This window comes from Coregonus clupeaformis, chromosome 31 (genome assembly GCF_020615455.1).
Source record: "Coregonus clupeaformis isolate EN_2021a chromosome 31, ASM2061545v1, whole genome shotgun sequence".
NCBI lineage: Eukaryota > Metazoa > Chordata > Actinopteri > Salmoniformes > Salmonidae > Coregonus > Coregonus clupeaformis.
In genome coordinates, this window is record NC_059222.1 from 26,203,449 (window position 1) to 26,224,703 (window position 21,255).

Here is a 21,255-nt window from a genome sequence, read left to right on the forward strand (position 1 = left end):
TGTAATGGTTTACATTCTGTTATTCTCCTGCGTCATGCTATTAAGCGTCCCCCGATTTGCTCCTCTGACTCTACACAGAGAAGATACCAAAGAGAGGCAAAGGGAAAGAGCTTGATTTTCTTCACTGAGGTCTGGTTTCTGGCTTTAAAACACCCTGTCCTGAATATAGCTCTGAAGTCTATTGTCGGCTTACAGACTCTGACACTCCACTCCATTTAATCAACCTCCACCAGTGAGTCATCGTGATCGATTTCACTTTTCTCTAAAGAAGGAGGAACACAATCTCAGTCAGTCTCAGAAGGAAGCAGAGATAGTGGTAAACAAGGTTTGGCCCCTGCAGGGCTCCAGTCTAACATATTTTCCTCTGGTGGCACTGGTGCCATTAACTTTTTCAGTTGGTGGCACCAACACATTATTTGATAGCACCCCAAAAAATGTGTGCCGTCACGCAATAGAAAAAGAGTAATCATCTTATAAAGTCATTCAGTGCTTTTATTGAGGGTTAATAGACTTCTGATATGGTATTCGATAAATTAGTTGTTTAAACTAACCTGTCTATGCAGGAATGCATGGCTCAAGATATTTTGATGTGCAATATAATCCATTGATTGACATTAATTTTAGGTTGACAAATAGGCAATTTTTATTTAATTGATAGCCATGGCTATCCAGAATTTTCTGAATTTTCCTTTGTTCAATAGAAATGAATTTGCCTACATCTTTATGTGCACTAATATCATAAGCTAATTTATTTTGGGCTAATTCACCACCTGAGTAAGTGGAACCTTAAAACACATTAGCTAGATCGCTAATTCTAAACTTAATATCCACTGCAGGTAGCCATGTATTAATCTAACAGTAACTTAAATGTCCTAATAAACTAGCCTAGGCTACATAAAAACAACAACATTTTTAGTCATTTAGCAGACGCTCTTATCCAGAGCGACTTACAAGAACAATTAGGGTTAAGTGCCTTGCTCAAGGGCACATCGGCAGATTTTTCACCTAGTCGGCTCGGGGATTAGAACCAGTGACCTTTCGGTTACTGGCACAACGCTCTTAACCACTAAGCTACCTGCCGCCCCTACCCAATGAGGCCTTCACTCACAATGGCCGATGCACATTTTACACGCTCCATATCTCAAAGCCATATCAAATATCTTGGTTGTAGAATAGTTGCTATGAGCTCAATATAAAGCATTGTGAAATATATTTTTTGAAAAAATAGGATGTTTGGAGTGAGGTGAGCATGTGGAATGTGCAGCTCGCATCGATGTGACCAATTAAAAATGTTTACACACACAGCTAAGTCAAAGGGTTGCAAAATGCAACTAAATGGTCGCAGTTTGGAGCCCTGGGCCCCTGTGTACTAGTGTTCATCAACAGGCTCACAGAAAGACACAAAGGGACAGAGAGCCAGAGTGGGAGTGCGATCACAGAGGACATTGGCTTCTCAGCAGGATTTTATTGTATTTTTATTTTACCTTTATTTAACTAGGCAAGTCAGTTAAGAACAAATTCTTATTTACAATGACGGCCTACACCGGCCAAACACGGACGACGCCAATTGTGCGCCGCCCTATGGGACTCCCAATCACGGCCGGTTGTGATACAACCTGGATGTAAGCTACAGCCTGGGCCAGCCAGCTAGGCAGCCTGGGGATGCATCCCAAATGGCACCCTATTCCCTATATAGTGCACTACATTTGGCCAGAGCCCTATTGGGCCTGGCCAAAAGTAGTGCCCTACTATATAGGAATAGGGTGCCATTTGGGATGCATCCCGGGTCTATTCTAAAGCAGGATATTTGCAGACACTCAACAATAAGCCCTGCTTACCAGGCTTTTATGCAAGCCTTATGCAGTGCATTGAGTAGGGCATGCATCATACATAAAGATTAGGGAGAGGGACACAAGGCTTCCACATGCTTCGGTTTGGCTGGCAAAATGAACGAGTGTGCTTGCATACTCCCTTTAAGACTTTCACTTGAAAAACAAGAAAAAGCGGCAGTACTACGGTTTGTCTATCTTCAGATGTCGTAGCCAGAATACACTTTATCAAAATAGTCAGAATTTATCTACGATAACTCAACAAATCGGTCATTAATTTTGATGTTTTTGCTGAGGAGAGCTTAGTTGTGCAATTTTACATCTTACTAAGATGTTTGGTGCATAATCACAACTTGTATCTCGTTATGTTAAGTGGTAAAATAAGTATAGCTAGCAGATAATAACAAAAGACATTCCGTTTTTACCTGGCTAAAAGGGAAGGAATATAATGTCTATTGTTTATAGGAAACTCATTCTACAAGGTGTGATATTAATTAACAATAATTTTGATCCAAATGTGTAAACTGTTCAAACAGATCCGGAAGGAAGGTGGGTCATTTTAAATATGCTATTGGGCCATAAACAGATTTGGCTCAGTAATCTATATGATCCAAATAATGATGAACCGTGCTTCTTTTAAAATACAGTGCATTCGGAAAGTATTCAGACCCCTTGACTATTTCCACATTTTGTTACGTTACAGCCTTATTCTAAAATGGATTAAATAAAACACATTAGCTAGATCCTGATCAATATACCCCATAATAAGAAAGCAGAAACTGGTTTTTAGAAATGTTTCTAATTTATTAATAATAAAAACAGACCCTTTGCTATGAGACTCAGAATTGACCTCAGGTGCATCCTGTTTCCATTGAGCATCCTTGAGATGTTTCTACAACTTGATTGGAGTCCACCTGTGGTAAATTCAATTGATTGGACATGATTTGGAAAGGCACACACCTGTCTATATAAGGTCCCACAGTTGACAGTGCATGTCAGTGCAAAAACCAAGCCATAAGGTTGAAGGAATTGTCTGCAGAGCTCCGAGACAAGATTGTGTCGATGCACAGATCTGGGGAAGGGTACCAAAAAATTTCTGCAGCATTGAAGGTCCCCAAGAACACAGTGGCCTCCATCATTCTTAAATGGAAGAAGTTTGAAACCACCAAGACTCTTCCTAGAGCTGGCCACCCGGCTAAACTGAGCAATCGCGGGAGAAGGGCCTTGGTCAGGGAAGTGACCAAGAACCCGATGGTCACTCTGCCAGAGCTCTAGAGTTCCTCTGTGGAGATAGGAGAACCTTCCAGAAGGACAACCATCTCTGCAGAACTCCACCAATCAGGCCTTTATGGTAGAGCGACCAGACAGAAGACACTCCTCAGTAAAAGGCATATGACAGCCCACTTGGAGTTTGCCAAAAGGCACCTAAAGGACTCTCAGACCATGAGAAACAAGATTCTCTGGTCTGATGAAACCAAGATTGAACTCTTTGGCCTGAATGCCAAGCGTCACGTCTGGAGGAAACCAGGCACCGTCCACACAGTGAAGCATGGTGGTGGCAGCATGGGGGTGGGGATGTTTTTGAGCGGCAGGGACTGGGAGACTAGTCAGGTTTGAGGGAAAGATGAACGGAGAAAAGTACAGAGATCCTTAATGAAAATCTGCTCCAGAGCGCTCCGGACCTCAGACTGGGGCGACGGTTCACCTTCCAACAGGACAACGACCCTAAGCACACAGCTAAGACAACACAGGAGTAGCTTTGGGACAAGTCTCTGAATGTCCTTGAGTGGCCCATCTCTGGAGAGACCTGAAAATAGCTGTGCAGCGACGCTCCCCATCCAACCTGACAGAGCATGAGAGGATCTGCAGAGAAAAATGGGAGAAACTCCCCAAATACAGGTGTGCCAAGTAAATGTGATATTTCAGTTTATTTTTAATACATTTGCAAAAATTTCTAAAAACCTTTTTTTGCTTTGTCATTATGGGGTATTGTGTGTAAATTGATGAGGGTAAAAAACTATTTAATCCATTTTTTAAAAAAGGCTGTAATGTAACAAAATGTGGAAAAAGTCAAGGGGTCTAAATACTTTCCGAATGCACTGTACTTTTGGCCATGTAGTGTATCGAATATTGAACATTTAATTAAAAAAACTTTGTTGCATATGGTCCTGGAAATATTTTTTACAAATGACGTTTTTTGATTTGTCATTATGGGGTATTGTGTGTGTGTGTGTGTGTGTGTGTGTGTGTGTGTGTGTGTGTATATTCCCCATATATATATATATATATATATATATTTTTTATATATATATATTTTTTTAAATCCATTTTAGAATAAGTCTGTAACGTAACAAAATGTGGAAAAAGTGAATGGGTCTGAATACTTTCTGAATGCACTGTATGTGGAAACCCCTTCAAATTAGTAGATTCTGCAATTTCAGCTACACCCGTTGCTGACAGGTGTATAAAATCAAGCACACAGCCATGCAATCTCCATAGACAACATTGGCAGTAGAATGGCCCGTACTGAAGAGCTCATTGACTTTCAACGTGGTACCATCATAAGATGCCACCTTTCCAACAAGTCAGTTCGTCAAATTTCTGCCCTGTTAGAGCTGCCCTGGTCAACTGTAAGTGCTGTTATTGTGAAGTGGAAATGTCTAGGAGCAACAACGGCTCAGCCGTGAAGTGGTAGGCCACACAAGCTCACAAAACGGAACCGCTGAGTGCTGAAGCGCGTAGCGGGTAAACATAGTCTGTCCTCGGTTGGAACACTCACTACCGAGTTCCAACTGCTCTGAAAGCAACGTCAGCACAAGAACTGTTCGTCGGGAGCTTCATGAAATGGGTTTCCATGGCCGAGCAGCCGCACACAAGCCTAAGATCACCATGCGCAATGCCAAGCGTCAGCTGGAGTGGTGTAAAGCTTGCCGCCATTGGACTCTGGAGCAGTGGAAACGTGTTCAACTGTAAAGTTTGATGGAGGAATAATGGTCTGGGGCTGTCTGTTTCTCATGGTTTGGGCTAGGCCCCTTAAGATTTCCCTTCACTGGAACTAACACTACAGCATACAATGACATTCTAGACATTTCTGTGCTTCCAACTTTGTGGCAACAGTTTGCTGTTTCAGCATGACAATGCCCCTGTGCACAAAGTGAGGTCCATACAGAAATGGTTTGTTGACATCGGTGTGGAAGAACTTGACTGGCCTGCACAGAGACCTGACCTCAACCCCATCGAACACCTTTGGGATGAATTGGAACGCTGACTGCGAGCCAGGCCTAATCGCTCAAGATCAGTGCCCGACCTCGGTAATGCTTTTGTGGCTGAATGGAAGCAAATCCCTTCAGCAAAGTTCCAGCATCTAGTGGAAACCCTTCCCAGAAGAGTGGAGGCTGTTATAGCAGCAAGGGGGGGACCAACTTTATATTCATGCCCATGAGCAGGTGTCCACATACTTTTGGTCATGTAGTGTATAAAATGTTGCCCCATTTATCAAGTTTGTCAAAAATAAGAAAGAATCAAATAGTTGTTTTTTCTGTTTTCTGGCTATAAAGCTGTGCTATTACTTATGCCACCCACTTCAGTATCATTTAAGTCAAGGACCATTTTTAACCCCAAGGCCTAATGTACTCGGCAGGATGCTGTTTAGTTCGACTGAACTTTAGACCACAGCATGATGGAGCACCTCAATCTCACAATGTAAACTGCGCAGAAATCCACACTCGCACACAATGTTCTTTACCGAGAGCAGTTGAGAGACCGCTCCGGATGCACAAATCAACTAATAAAAATAGGAGAAAAAAAATTGCAGCCAGTTATTGCGATAGTCATGGCTACCTGTCGCATGTCTCGAGGGTTACCTAGGACATCCAGCGGTAGTGTGCGACGACTGATGATGTCCAGAGGAGCATGTAATTCCCTTTCTTTATTGTATTTCTCCACCATTACCCCTGCGCACAATACCAACCGAACACGCTGCCATTTATCCCTATGAGCAGAGAGAGCAGAGCTGTGGTGTGTGTTCTCAGGGTGTGCAAGCACACGAGACACAGAGCTAATGGCTTCTGAACGGAAACCCAAACGCATACCCGGACGGTCAGGTGTTCAGTCTGCTCACTCTTTCTACCACTCAGGTGTAAAGTCTACACACCCCTTGCACAGTTTTCAAATTTTGCTGCCTTAAAATTACATCTTAAAAGGGATGCATTACATTAGATTTTTGTCCTACTGATCTACACAACCTGTTCCACGTTTAAGTACATTTAAGTAAAAAAAACAATTAGAGAAAATGTTTTACAAACATATTTTTTAAAAATTAACTTGAAGATTTCTTGATTGTGGATGTCGTCACACCCCAGAGTTAATACTGAATGGAAGTACCTTTGGCAGCAATTACAGCTGTGAATAATTTTGAATAGTATTTTTACCAACTGTGCACTACTGTCAGGGCAACATACAGTACCAGTCAAAAGTTTGGACACACCTACTCATTCCAGGGTTTTTCTTTATTTTTTACTATTTTCTACACTGTAGAATAATAGTGAAGACATCAAAACTATGAAATAACACATACAGAATCATGTAGTAACCAAAAAAGTGTTAAACAAATCAAAATATATTTGAGATTCTTCAAAGTAGCCACCCTTTGCCTTGATGACAGCTTTGCACACTCTTGGCATTCTCTCAACCAGCTTTGAGGTAGTCACCTGGAATGCATTTCAATTAACAGGTGTGCCTTGTTAAAAGTTAATTTGTGGAATTTCTTTCCTCCTTAATGCGTTTGAGCCAATCAGTTGTGTTGTGACAAGGTAGGGGTGGTATACAGAAGATAGCCCTATTTGGTAAAAGACCAAGTCCATATTATGGCAAGAACAGTTCAAATAAGCAAAGAGAAACGACAGTCCATAATTACTTTAAGACATGAAGGTTAGTCAATTCGGAAAATTTCAAGAACTTTGAAAGTTTCTTCAAGTGCAGTCGCAAAAGCCATCAAGCGCTATGATGAAACTGGCTCTCATGAGGACCGCCGCAGGAAAGGAAGACCCAGAGTTACCTGTGCTGCAGAGGATAAGTTCATTAGAGTTACCAGCCTCAGAAATTACAGCCCAAAAGTAACAACATCAACTGTTCAGAGGAGACTGCGTGAATCAGGCCTTTATGGTCGAATTGCTGCAAAGAAACCACTACTAAAGGACACCAATAATAAGAAGAGACTTGCTTGGGCCACACAACACGAGCAATGGACATTAGACCAGTGGAAATCTGTCCTTTGGTCTGATGAGTCCAAATGTGCGATTTTTGGTTCCAACCGCCGTGTCTTTGTGAGACGCAGAGTAGGTGAATGGATGATCGCCGCATGTGTGGTTCCCACCGTTAAGCATGGAGGAGGTGGTGTGGGGGTGCTTTGCTGGTGACACTGTCGGTGATTTATTTAGAATTTAAGGCACACTTAACCAGTATGGATACCACAGCATTCTGCAGCGATACGCCATCCCATCTGGTTTGCGCTTAGTGGGATTATCATTTGTTTTTCAACAGGACAATGACCCAACACACCTCCAGGCTGTTTAAGGGCTATTTGACCAAGAAGGAGAGTGATGGAGTGCTGCATCAGATGACCTGGCCTCCACAATCACCCGACCTCAACCCAATTGACATTGTTTGGGATGAGTTGGACCGCAGAGTGAATCAAAAGCAGCCAACAAGTGCTCAGCATATGTGGGAACTCCTTCAAGACTGTTGGAAAAGCATTCCTCATGAAGCTGATTGAGAGAATGCCAATAGTGTTCAAAGCTGACATCAAGGCAAAGGGTGGCTACTTTGAAGAATATAAAATGTATTTTGATTTGTTTAATACTTTTGGTTACTACATGAATCCAAATGTGTTATTTCATAGTTTTGTTGTCTTCACTATTATTCTACAATGTAGAAAATAGTACAAATAAAGAAAAACCCTGGAATAAGTAGATGTGTCCAAACTTTTGACTGGTACTGTATATCCATTGTTTTTGTCAACATTGCTCAAGCTTAGTACATTTTGTTTGGGAATTATTGGTGGACAGCAATATTTAAACCTTGTCTCAAATTTTCAAGCAGATTTAAGTTAGGACTGAGACTGGATCACTCAGGAACCCTCAACACCTCTTGGAAAGCCATTCTTGTATGTCTTTGGCATTAAAAGGCGACTGCACTTCCTGATTTGGCCTTGTTGTTCATCAATGCTCATTAAGAAATACTAGCGAAAATTGGGAAAATTACCCAGATTAATTCCCTAGTGATATTGCAGTTTACATGTCTATTCATGGCTATACCGACTCCAGGATAATCTTTTTTCAAGTCGTGAGCAAAAAATATGTAATTTTATTTGGAATGGCAAACCAGAAAGTTAAATGGGTATATTTATATAATGAATATGAGTTTGGAGGGCTAAAATGATTAAATATCAAGGCATTAAACCTCTCTCTTAGTTTATATTATACCGAAACTGTATCTAAATCCAAACTGGTTTTCCAGTAGGCTACTAAGAGATGCACATCCAATGTTTAAAATGGGGCTTTTTGCTGTTATACAGATGAAAACCATCAATTTCCCGTGGATTGACAATTGAACCCTGTTTAAAGTATTCCCTCCTTTTTAAATGAAGCCATACAGATTTGTCTACAATTCCAATTATATCCTCCAAAAGAGGCAGAACATATATTACAGCAAATAATATGGCTAAACTTCAATGTACTGATAGAGGATAAACCAATTATCTTGGAGAAGGTATCATTGTAAACAATTATGGTAAAATTGTTACACAAGCAATTCATTAAGGTGTAGGGAGATGTATGCTCAATACAAAATTATAACCAACTCATCGCAGCTCTGCCACAAAAATGGAAGAGGCAATTACTTAAGAGAAAGGAATGAATTAGTTAAAAATCATAAATGGCTTAAAATGACCAATATATATCGTAAAATGTATCAGTTTCACTTACGGTCAAGAGGGTTGACAATGATGCCGCATAAAATTCTAGCTATTTGGGAAAGTATTATCGATGTTCCAGTACCATGGCATCGGGTTGATGAACTGATATACAAAACAACAATTGACGCATCAATCCGTTTTCAATTTAAGCTATTATATAAAATTCTTGCTACAAAAAGAATGTTCAGTATATGCGGCATTGAACAGTCTGCACAGGGCTGAGGAATATAATGGAGAAGAATGTAGCTGTAAACAGGGAGTACCAGAACCAGATCAATGTGCAGGGGGTAAGAGTTATTTAAGATAAATATGTACATGAAGGCAGGGTAAAGTGACTAGGCATCAGGATAAATAATAATAAGAGTAAAATAAAGAAGAGTAGCAGCAGCATATGAGTGTAAAAGTGTGTTGGAGTCATTAAAACTCATTTTTCAACCACTCCACAAATTTCTTGTTAACAAACTATAGTTTTGGCAAGTCAGTTAGGACATCTACTTTGTGCAAAACACAAAACATTTTTCCAACAATTGTTTACAGACAGATTATTTCACTTATAATTCACTGTATCACAATTCCAGTGGGTCAGAAGTTTACATACACTAAGTTGACTGTGCCTTTTAAACAGCTTGGAAAATTCCATAAAATGATGTCATGGCTTTAGAAGCTTCTGATAGGCTAATTGACATCATTTGAGTCAATTGGAGGTGTACCTGTGGATGTATTTCAAGGCCTACCTTCAAACTCAGTGTCTCTTTGCTTGACATCATGGGAAAATCAAAATAAATCAGCCAAGACCTCCGAAAAAAATGTGTAGACCTCCACAAGTCTGGTTCATCCTTGGGAGCAATTTTCAAACGCCTGAAGGTACCACGTTAACATGTACAAACAATAGTACGCAAGTATAAACACCATGGGACCACACAGGCGTCATACCGCTCAGGAAGGAGACGTGTTCTTTGGTGCGAAAAGTGCAAATAAATCCCAGAACAACAGCAAAGGACCTTGTGAAGATGCTGGAGGAAACCGGTACAAAAGTATATATATCCACAGTAAAACGAGTCCTATATCGACATAACCTGAAAGGCCGCTCAGCAAGGAAGAAGCCACTGCTCCAAAACCGCCATAAAAAAAGCCAGACAACGGTTTGCAACTGCACATGGGGACAAAGATCGTTCTTTTTGGAGAAATGTCCTCTGGTCTGATGAAGCAAAAATAGAACTGTTTGGCCATAATGACCATCGTTATGTTTGGAGGAAAAAGGGGATAGCTTGCAAGCCGAAGAACACCATCCCAACCGTGAAGCACGGGGGTGGCAGCATCATGCTGTGGGGGTGCTTTGCTGCAGGAGGGACTGGTGCACTTCACAAAATAGATGGCATCATGAGGAAGGAAAATTATGTGGATATATATTGAAGCAACATCTTAAGATATCAGTCAGGAAGTTAATGTTTGGTCGCAAATGGGTCTTCCAAATGGACAAACCTGACTCAGTTCCACCAGCACTGTCAGGAGGAATGGGCCAAAATTCACCTAACTTATTGTGGGAAGCTTGTGGAAGGCTACCCGAAACGTTTGACCCAAGTTAAACAATTTAAAGGCAATGCTACCAAATACTAATTGAGTGTATGTAAACTTCTGACCCACATGGAATGTGATGAAATAAATAAAAGCTGAAATAAATCATTCTCTACTATTTTTTATTTTTTGGGGGGTGTAGATCAGCTTTAATGTTTCAGATAGATTGTAACTCCCATCAATGTAACTGTCTGCATCACTTCCAATCCCCCATATGTTGTTTTTTTTCTCGCAAATATACACTGCTCAAAAAAATAAAGGGAACACTTAAACAACACAATGTAACTCCAAGTCAATCACACTTCTGTGAAATCAAAGTGTCCACTTAGGAAGCAACACTGATTGACAATATATTTCACATGCTGTTGTGCAAATGGATAGACAACAGGTGGAAATTATAGGCAATTAGCAAGACACCCCCAATAAAGGACTGGTTTTGCAGGTGGTGACCACAGACCACTTCTCAGTTCCTATGCTTCCTGGCTGATGTTTTGGGCACTTTTGAATGCTGGCGGTGCTTTCACTCTAGTGGTAGCATGAGACGGAGTCTACAACCCACACAAGTGGCTCAGGTAGTGCAGCTCATCCAGGATGGCACATCAATGCGAGCTGTGGCAAGAAGGTTTGCTGTGTCTGTCAGCGTAGTGTCTAGAGCATGGAGGCGCTACCAGGAGACAGGCCAGTACGTCAGGAGACGTGGAGGAGGCCGTAGGAGGGCAACAACCCAGCAGCAGGACTGCTACCTCCGCCTATGTGCAAGGAGGAGCAGGAGGAGCACTGCCAGAGCCCTGCAAAATGACCTCCAGCAGGCCACAAATGTGCATGTGTCTGCTCAAACGGTCAGAAACAGACTCCATGAGGGTGGTATGAGGGCCCGACGTCCACAGGTGGGGGTTGTGCTTACAGCCCAACACCGTGCAGGACGTTTGGCATTTGCCAGAGAACACCAGGATTGGCAAATTCGCCACTGGCGCCCTGTGCTCTTCACAGATGAAAGCAGGTTCACACTGAGCACATGTGACAGACGTGACAGCATCTGGAGACGCCGTGGAGAACGTTCTGCTGCCTGCAACATCCTCCAGCATGACCGGTTTGGCGGTGGGTCAGTCATGGTGTGGGGTGGCATTTCTTTGGGGGGCCGCACAGCCCTCCATGTGCTCGCCAGAGGTAGCCTGACTGCCATTAGGTACCAAGATGAGATCCTCAGACCCCTTGTGAGACCATATGCTGGTGCGGTTGGCCCTGGGTTCCTCCTAATTCAAGACAATGCTAGACCTCATGTGGCTGGAGTGTGTCAGCAGTTCCTGCAAGAGGAAGGCATTGATGCTATGGACTGGCCCACCCGTTCCCCAGACCTGAATCAAATTGAGCACATCTGGGACATCATGTCTCGCTCCATCCACCAACGCCACGTTGCACCACAGACTGTCCAGGAGTTGGCGGATGCTTTAGTCCAGGTCTGGGAGGAGATCCCTCAGGAGACCATCCGCCACCTCATCAGGAGCATGCCCAGGCGTTGTAGGGAGGTCATACAGGCACGTGGAGGCCACACACACTACTGAGCTTTATTTTGACTTGTTTTAAGAACATTACATCAAAGTTGGATCAGCCTGTAGTGTGGTTTTCCACTTTAATTTTGAGGGTGACTCCAAATCCAGATCTCAATGGGTTGATACATTTGATTTCCATTGATCATTTTTGTGTGATTTTGTTGTCAGCACATTCAACTATGTAAAGAAAAAAGTATTTAATAAGATTATTTCATTCATTCAGATCTAGGATGTGTTATTTTAGTGTTCCCTTTATTTTTTTGGAGCTGTGTATATATACTATTATTCTGACATTTCACATTCTTAAAATAAAGTGGTCATCCTAGCTGACCTAAGGCAGGGAATTTTTACTAGGATTAAATGTCAGGAATTGTGAAAAACGGAGTTTAAATGTATTTGGCTAAGGTGTATGTAAACTTCTGACTTCAACTGTATGTTTTTGTCGGTATGCGTATGTAGTGTATGTGAACGTGTGTGGTTTTCGTGTGAGAGTAAGTTTAGTGTGTGTGTATATATAGTCTTGCGTGTGCATAGTCAGTGCAAGATAGGGTCAGTGCGGATCCTCCAGGTAATCATTTAATTAACTATTTAGCAGTCTTTTGGCTATTTCGAAGTCTTATGGCTTAGGGGTAGAAGCTGCCTCTGAGCATGTTGATCCGAGAGTCGATGCGCCAGTACCATTTGCCAGACGGTAGCAGAGTGAATAGTCTATGGCTTGGGTGGCTTGAGTTTGGCAATTTTTGGGGCCTTCCTCTGACACTGCCTGATATAGAGGTTCTGGATGGCAGGGAGCTCGGCCCCAGTGATGTACTGGGCTGTCCGCACCACTTTCTGTAGCGCTTTGCAGTCGAGAGCGATGCATTTGCCATACTAAGCGGTGATGCGGCCAGTCAAGATGCTCTCGATGGTGCAGCTGTAGAATTTGAGGATCTGAGGGCCCATGCCAAATCTTTTTCAGCCTCCTGAGGGGGAGGAGGTGCGGTCATACCCTCTTCACGACTGTGCGGGTGTGTGTGGAGCATGTTATGCCTTTAATGATGTGGACGCCAACAAACTTAAAGCTGTCGACCCACTAAATTGCAGCCCCATCGATGTGGATGGGAGCTTGCTCTCTCCTCTTTCTCCTGTAGTCCACGATCAGCTCCTTCGTCTTACTGACGTTGAGGAAGAGGTTGTTGTCCTTGCACAACACTGCCAAGTCTCTGACCACCTCCCTGTAGGCTGTCTCATCGCCGTCGATGATCAGGCCTACCGCAGTGATGAACTTGGAGGGGACTATGGGGTTGAACGCTGAGTTGTACTCTATGAACAGCATTCTCACATAGTTATTTTAACTTTATGGAAGGCCATTTTCACTCCTATTTGCTGAGCGAAATGTGTGTGCGTTGCACCCATATGCAGACTTGACAACAAATGTCCACATGGCAGCTGGGGGCGGACCACAGCGTGTTGTCTCTGGGCAATTGGGCATCATTGGCAAAATTTAGCATATAAGTACTCCATACCCAACTCTCCAGTAAGTTGTGACGAGCTCACTTACAAATACAACACTGAAGAATGCATGAGAGCACCAGCTGTTCCAGATGACTGTGTGATCACGCTCGCCGTAGCCAATGTGAGTAAGACCTTTTAAACAGGTCAACATTCACAAGGCTGCAGGGCCAGATGGATTACCAGGACGTGTAGTCCGGGCATGCGCTAACCAACTGGCAAGTGTCTTTAATTACATTTTCAACCTGTCCCTGGCCGAGTCTGTAATACCTACATCTTTCAAGCAGACCACCATAGTCCCTGTGCCCAAGAACACCAAGGTAACCTGCCTAAATGACTACCGACCCGTAGCACTCACGTCTGAAGCCATGAAGTGCTTTGAAAGGCTGGTCATGGCTCACATCAACACCATCATCCCAGAAACCCTAGACCCACTCCAATTTGCATACCGCCCCAACAGATCCACAGATTACACAATCTCTATTGCACTCAACACTGCCCTTTCCCACCTGGACAAAAGGAACACCTACGTGAGAATGCTGTTAATTGACTACAGCTCAGCGTTCAACACCATAGTGCCATCAACGCTCATCACTAAGCTAAGGACCCTGGGACTGAACACCTCCCTCTGCAATTGGATCCTGTACTTCCTGATGGGCCGCGCCCAGGCGGTAAGGGTAGGCAACAACCTAACAATCTACCACACTGATCCTCAACACGGGGGCCCCTCAGGGGTGCGTGCTTAGTCCCATCCTGTTCTCCCCGTTCACCCACGACTGCATGGCCAAGCACGACTCCAACACCATCATTACGTTTGCCCACGACACCGGTGGTAGGCCTGATCACTGACAACAATGAGACAGCCTATAAGGAGGAGGTCAGAGACCTGGCAGTGTGGTGCCAGGACATCAACCTCTCCCTCAACGTGATCAAGACAAAGGAGATGATTGTGGACTACAGGAAAAGGAGGGCAGAGCACGCCCCCATTCTCATCGACGGAGCTGTAGTGGAGCAGGTTGAGAGTTTCAAGTTCCTTGGTGTCCACATCACCAACAAACTCTCATGGTCCAAACACACCAAGACAGTCGTGAAGAGGGCACGACAACGCCTATTCCCCCTCAGGAGACTGAAAAGATTTGGCATGGGTCCTCAGATCCTCAAAAGTATCTACAGCTGCACCATCGAGAGCATCGTGGTCCTCTGTAGCTCAGCTGGTAGAGCACGGCGCTTGTAACGCCAAGGTAGTGGGTTCGATCCCCGGGACCACCCATACACAAAAATGTATGCACGCATGACTGTAAGTCGCTTTGGATAAAAGCGTCTGCTAAATGGCATATTATTATTTATCCTGACTGGTTGCATCACCACCTGGTATGGCAACTGCTCGGCCTCCGACCGCATTGTGCTACAAAGGGTAGTGCTTCCTGCCATCCAAGACCTCTATACCAGCCGGTGTCAGTGGAAGGCCCTAAAAATTGCCAGCTGTCCTAGTCATAGACTGTTCTCTCTGGTCCTGCACGGCAAGCGGTACCGGAGCGCCAAGTCTAGGTCCAAAAGGCTTATTAACAGCTTCTACCCCCAAGCCATAAGACTGCTGAACAGCTAATCAAATGGCTACCCGGACTATTTGCATTACCTCCCCTGCTCTTTTATTTTTACTTTTGTTTATTTAGTCAATATTTTTCTTAACCCTTATTTTTCTTAAAACTGCATTGTTGGTTAAGGGCTTGTAAGCATTTCACGGTAAGGTCTACATCTGTTGTATTCGGCGCATGTGACAAATAAAATTTGATTAGAAAACTCCTATTTACACTTAATCAATTATGACACTAAAATTCATGTTTCTGACTCATATCGATGACACATAGGCCGTTTTAAAACCAGATAAGTTGATTCTAATGGGCAATTGACCTTTAAGATTTGTGTACAGTAGGCCTAATTGTCTCACTTTAAAATAATATCCCAGAGTTGGGTATTAAACTTTTTACCTGGGCTTTGCTCCCTCATATGTATTTTTATCCTGACAAATTCCCCAGTCCCTGTTTCACTCTATGATGAGTTGTATTGGATTTGACCCAAACCTGAAGTTTTTAATTTAGGCCAAAAACGTTATTTCTTTGCCATTTTGTCTTGCAGTATTATTCAACAGCCTTGTTGCAAACAGAATGGATGATTTTGAATGGATTTTTTAACACAGGCTTCCTTCTTTTCACTTTGTCATACAGACCAGTAATGTGGAGTGAATAAATGTTGTTAATCCATGCACAGTTTTTATCAGCTCAGCCAATTAATTCAGTGGCTGTTTTAAATCATCTTAACCCTTGTAGTGATGGCCTTGAGCAGTTTCCATTTTTTCTCCAAGCTCAGTTAGGATGGATGGCCAGATATTTGCAGTGTCTGGGTGATATGATACACCATCCATAGATTAATTACCATACTTGACCATACTAAAAGGTATTTCTTAATCTCCCCTGATCTACACCTGACATGCTTTTAAAGCTCATTGGTGGCTCTGAGGTTGAATTATTGTTTCATTGTCCAATTGAGGGACCTTACAGAGACAGGGAAAGTTGTTCTAAAATCACAAGAACCACTACTTTTGCAAACAGATGTTGTGTAGATCAATGGAGAAAGAATCACAATTGAATCCCTTTTTAGATTGAAATTTAAGGCAGCAAAATGTGAAAACTGTGCAAGGGTGAACTTTCACTATAAATGTGGGATGCTGAGGGCACTGAAGTTTGTCTGAACTACAGAGTTTAAGACATGTTTGTCTTATGAAAGACAGTGGTGTTCAGCTTTCTTACCATGTTTAATAATACCTGGGCATTGACATTGAAGGTAACATTTTAGGTGACTGTGTACATCTCTTTGTCTATGTCTCTCTCTCAGAGCGTCAGCTGTGGAGCAACATGTCGGTGTCCAGCGCCCTTCCGCCCAACGTGATTGGCATCAGCAAGGAGCTGGCCGAGCTGTGCCACCTGATCCAGTTCCCCGAGGAGATTGCTAGGATCCTGACGGAGCAGGAGCAGCAGCTGTACCGACGCATCTTCCCACTGGACTACCTCTGCTTCCTCACCAGGGACCTGGGCAGCCCCGACTGTAGCAAGTGCCTGCACCCCAACCTCAAGGCCTCGCTGTCGGGTCCGGCCTTGCCCACGCAGACCCAGAGGAACTCTGTGGAGAACCTGGTCACACGATTCAATGAGGTGAGGCTAGTGTAGAGAGTATGGGCTAATGTTACTATGCTTTGAGTGGTCAATAACAATCCTTGTCCTAAATATCTAGTGGATGGGCTTCAAATAATGAAGGTCTTGATGATTAATTAAGTTGGGTCAGGTGTGTTAGTGATGGGCTAGAACAAAAGCCTGCACACATTGTTGCTCTCCGGGACCAGGATTGGTGATCACTGCTGTACTAGATTATCAAAGATCTTACTTAACAGTAATGTTAGTTATAATTTTTTTGCCTTGTGGAATTGACCACCTCGTTGTATAGTGCATCTTATTCTGCCAGTTTGTTTCTCATACTTGCATTGATTACGCTCATAAATGGAGCCCTTTGAGCTCCCCTCTACACTGATTGACATATCAGCCACATCAGAATGAGGTCAATCCCAAGCACAGAATACCGAGCGGAGGAGTGGAAATGATGTCATCTTTAAGTTGCATGCCTTAACATCAGCTCGTTTTCATTAAGTGAACAAAGCATAGGGATAAAAATAATTATATTTCCCCAAATGTGCATCCTAACAATTTTTGGGCATGTGGCAGAGCTAGAATCAAATGAGTGACTCTTCCCAACAGAGACAAACCAAGTCTGACAACCTCCACAGCATGATCAGATGGACTCACTGTGTGCGTGGTTACCTGCTGTGCCCCAGTTCCCCGAACTGGAGCAGATAAACTGGGGAAGTTGTTGGGCCGTTTGAGTCGAAGTAGCTGTCTGGAGCGGTTAACGCTGACAAACACAATATGGTCCTATGGTGAGTTTGTAATAACTCTCTGTCAACCTTGATTATGTAATAGTTCCATCATGGGAACACTGAACCCTCATAGTGCAATAGCACACACAACAAAGGAAACAAGTTTGTAAGTACGTTGTGTACGTGTTTGATCTCAGGTCAAATGGTGTTGTTGACACTCACACCAAAATTAGAATTCCATTCCATTGTTATTGTGTAGCCTGTTTGACGCCAATATGATGTACTATAAATCAGAGTGCCGCTCAGTTTTCAGTCCAGTGGATTTGGGTTGTCATTCTGATGTAACTCCTGTGTTGTTATCAAAGGGACACAACATAACAGCTAAAGTCTATTTTAGATCACCACCGACTGATCTCCCACCATTAATACTGACTTATCCATGGGAAGACAGGAGTTGTGCTATCTGGAATATCAGCTGCTCTGCAAAGTATGTGCCTGCCTCTAATCTACTTGGCCTACCAGCACTTTCATGTCCACCACCAACAATGTTTATAACGCTGAGAAACATAACTGTAATGTAATGCAGTCCGTTTGGATTCAAATAGTTCTATAATGTACTGCAGACACTTGGAGAGGGAGAAGAGGAATGTTTTTGCTTCTCTATCACTTTGGTACTGTCTCTCAGTGACGGTCGTTCCTGGAAACGAGGGAGGAGGAGGATGGGTGGTTGATGTCTGTGATGGGGCTGTAACTTTATTTAGTGTTTCTGAAGTTTTCTCTCTGGGGGAAATCAAACTGCAACCCCGGTTCTCCAAACCCATGGTTCGGTATGTATTGCGGTTTTGGGGTAACGGTTCGGTTTCGGTACAGCCGGAAAATAAAATGCCATTCACAATGTTCAGCATTTACAATGTTTCTTGCATTGTCTGTTGTGACTGGATTGTAATGTTGGGCCTCAAGTTTCCACTCAGATGCTGCGTTTGTATCCATGTGGGAGGTGGGAATTTACCAGTTGTGAAGACATAAATACCAGTTGGATGCATTCATGTGATTTGAACTTGTGTCAACCATAAACTAAAAGTACAGCCGTCATGCTTGTAAACAAATTATAGAGTTCAAAAACACATTAATAGATTGCTTTTTATAAATAACTTTTTGTTGCATTTAACTGTTGAAAATGCTGTTTGAGACGCCATTTCATTAGTAGGTGACATCAGAGGTCACCATGTGGGAGAAGTGCTTGCTCAGGATGATAGACGATTTTCCCAGTAGCGCTTACCAGTTTGAGGGACGTTCAAGTGGATTTATGTCGTATGTGGTAAATTCCCTCTTCCAACTTGGTTACGAACGCACCATGACAATGCCTCCTTCAGTGCCAGAGGCGCACTTGTGACTCATAAAGCGGGGGTTTCTATAGCACGGTACATCTCCCACTCTAGGGTAATGTAATGGGTTGTCACTGAAGGAGTTATTTTACGCTGGCTGGGTTGAACCTGCAAAGGCCCGTCACATCATCGGGCGAAAGCGGGGAGGGGTGAGTGCCCTTCTGAAATCAAACGTTCCATTCCACCCGAACAGGCTGAAATTCCAGCCATTTTTTTCAAACAGCTCTTACACAAAAAGGGCATTATCATTTTCACAATTTCAGAATGTTCTTTCGACCTCATAGTAGGGCTGGGACGATATCAGTATTGCGATACCCGTTTGTATCGTAGCAAGGAAGCAAAACACTTTGCAGATTTAACTTCTTTAGGAATATAGCCCTAATGTTGGAAACAAACATAATTATAATCGAGTCACATGTATTTATTTTCCAAACTATAGCACACTATTTTACATACAGCAGGATTTTAAAGGACCAAAGAGTTTGGTCTGCTTCGTGTGTTCAAATTTGCCATGGAAATAATATCGCCATACTGATATCGTCCCGGCCCTATCTCATAGTGTGTGTGGAAATATTTTTTTTAAAAACAGGGAAATCACGTTTTTAACTGCACTGCCCTTTTAAAAAATGTAGACAATGCCTGACTGACTGCACTACCATAATACCCATGGCCTATCCAGAAACAACCCCTAGCCCCTACTGCCCAGAGTCTAGTCACTTGTGGAGATCTGAGAGGGATTAATGGGTGGTGACATGGTGAGAGCACCACCTTACCCTCTGAAAGGCTTGGTGGAATTTTGGCGGTATTGCTTACACCTGTCTAATCCAAGTGTCTAGGGGTAGGGGCTAGGGGTTGCTTTTGTACAGAACCCCACAACCCTTTGTGTGTGTTGTGGACCTACAGCACGACTTGAGGCATTGGTTGGATTAGGGCTGATACAGTGACCATATTACTGCGACACCGGCGGTCACGAGTGATGATTGCAGTGAAATTCCACGTGACCTTTTAGTCACGGTAATTAGGCTTCTCCATGATCTGATGCTGCTGATGTTCATTAGTAGCCTACCAAACTTGCTAACTACCTGGTACTCCACACTCTATTGTCCCTCTAATCACTTTGACATCAATGCAAATGTATCGAAAATCTAATCAAACAATGTTGTGCAACATTTCTATAGGCTATGCGATTGCATGAGAAAACAGAGTGATGGCCTCTATTAAAAAGAGGAGGATCCCATCACCTTTCTATAGGCTAGGCCTACTATATTTCTCAACTTTCTTAATATTAAGTACATTGCTTCTCTTTAAAACAGGAGTATAGCCTACCTGGCTGGCATGAACTTGAACCACGGGAAAAGCATCCTCCATTCGCTATTTAAGTGCATAGTTGACATGTATTTTTTTCCGCTGCCCCTGTTTCGAGACAGGTGCATGATAATGGTCCATTCTAAATCAAAACAAATTTTACACATACAGTACCAGTCAAAGGTTTGGACACACCTACTCATTCCAGGGTTTTTCTTTATTTTTACTATTTTCCACATTGTAGAATAATAGTGAATACATAAAACTATGAAACAACACATATGGAATCATGTAGTAACCAAAAAAGTGTTAAACAAATCAAAATATATTTTATATTTGAGATTCTTCAAAGTAGCCACCCTTTGCCTTGATGACAGCTTTGCACACTCTTGGCATTCTCTCAACCAGCTTCATGAGGTAGTCACATGGAATGCATTTCAATTAACAGGTGTGCCTTGTTAAACGTTAATTTGTGGAATTTCTTTCCTCCTTAATACGTTTGAGCCAATCAGTTGTGTTGTGACAAGGTAGGGGTGGTATACAGAAGATAGCCCTATTTGGTAAAAGACCAAATCCATATTATGGCAAGAACAGCTCAAATAAGCAAAGAGAAACGGCAGTCCATCATTACTTTAAGACATGAAGGTCACTAAATCCGGAAAATTTCAAGAACTTGCAGTCGCAAAAACCATCAAGCGCTATGATGAAACTGGCCATCACAGGAGAGTGATGGAGTGCTGCATCAGATGACCTGGCCTCCACAATCACCCGACCTCAACCCAATTGAGATGGTTTGGGATGAGTTGGACCGCAGAGTGAAGGAAAAGCAGCCAACAAGTGCTTAGCATATGTGGGATCTCCTTCTAGACTGTTGCAAAAGCGTTCCAGGTGAAGCTGGTTGAGAGAATGAGGTGATGGGATAGTTCACTCGACTTGGAAAACTACAAGGTCAAATCATGACATGCGTGATCTTCAGGTCGGAAAGTCGGAGCTCTAGAAAGAGGCCCGAGTTGGATTCCGAGTTGGTTGACCATTCAAAAATATTTTTCCCAGTCTGAGCTCATTTTTTTCCGAGTTCCCAGTTGTCTTGAACGCACTGAAGTCTGACATTTCCGAGTTCCCAGTTGTTTTGAACGTGGCATCAGATTGTAAAAATGGTACCTCAGGGTTGCCAGCTCAGACCACCCTTTCCAGGGGTTTTATTTGTATTTAGCATATAAAC

At 43.0% G+C, this 21,255-nt stretch overlaps 1 protein-coding gene across 1 annotated transcript in view; it reads left to right on the forward strand.

Moving 5' to 3' along the window:
* LOC121547314 (1-phosphatidylinositol 4,5-bisphosphate phosphodiesterase epsilon-1-like) overlaps positions 1–21,255 on the forward strand; it is a 129,184-nt gene that overhangs the window by 51,625 nt on the left and 56,304 nt on the right. The window contains 1 exon segment of the mRNA XM_041858510.2: positions 16,311–16,627. Within this exon segment, the coding sequence (XP_041714444.2) occupies positions 16,311–16,627 (317 nt within the window).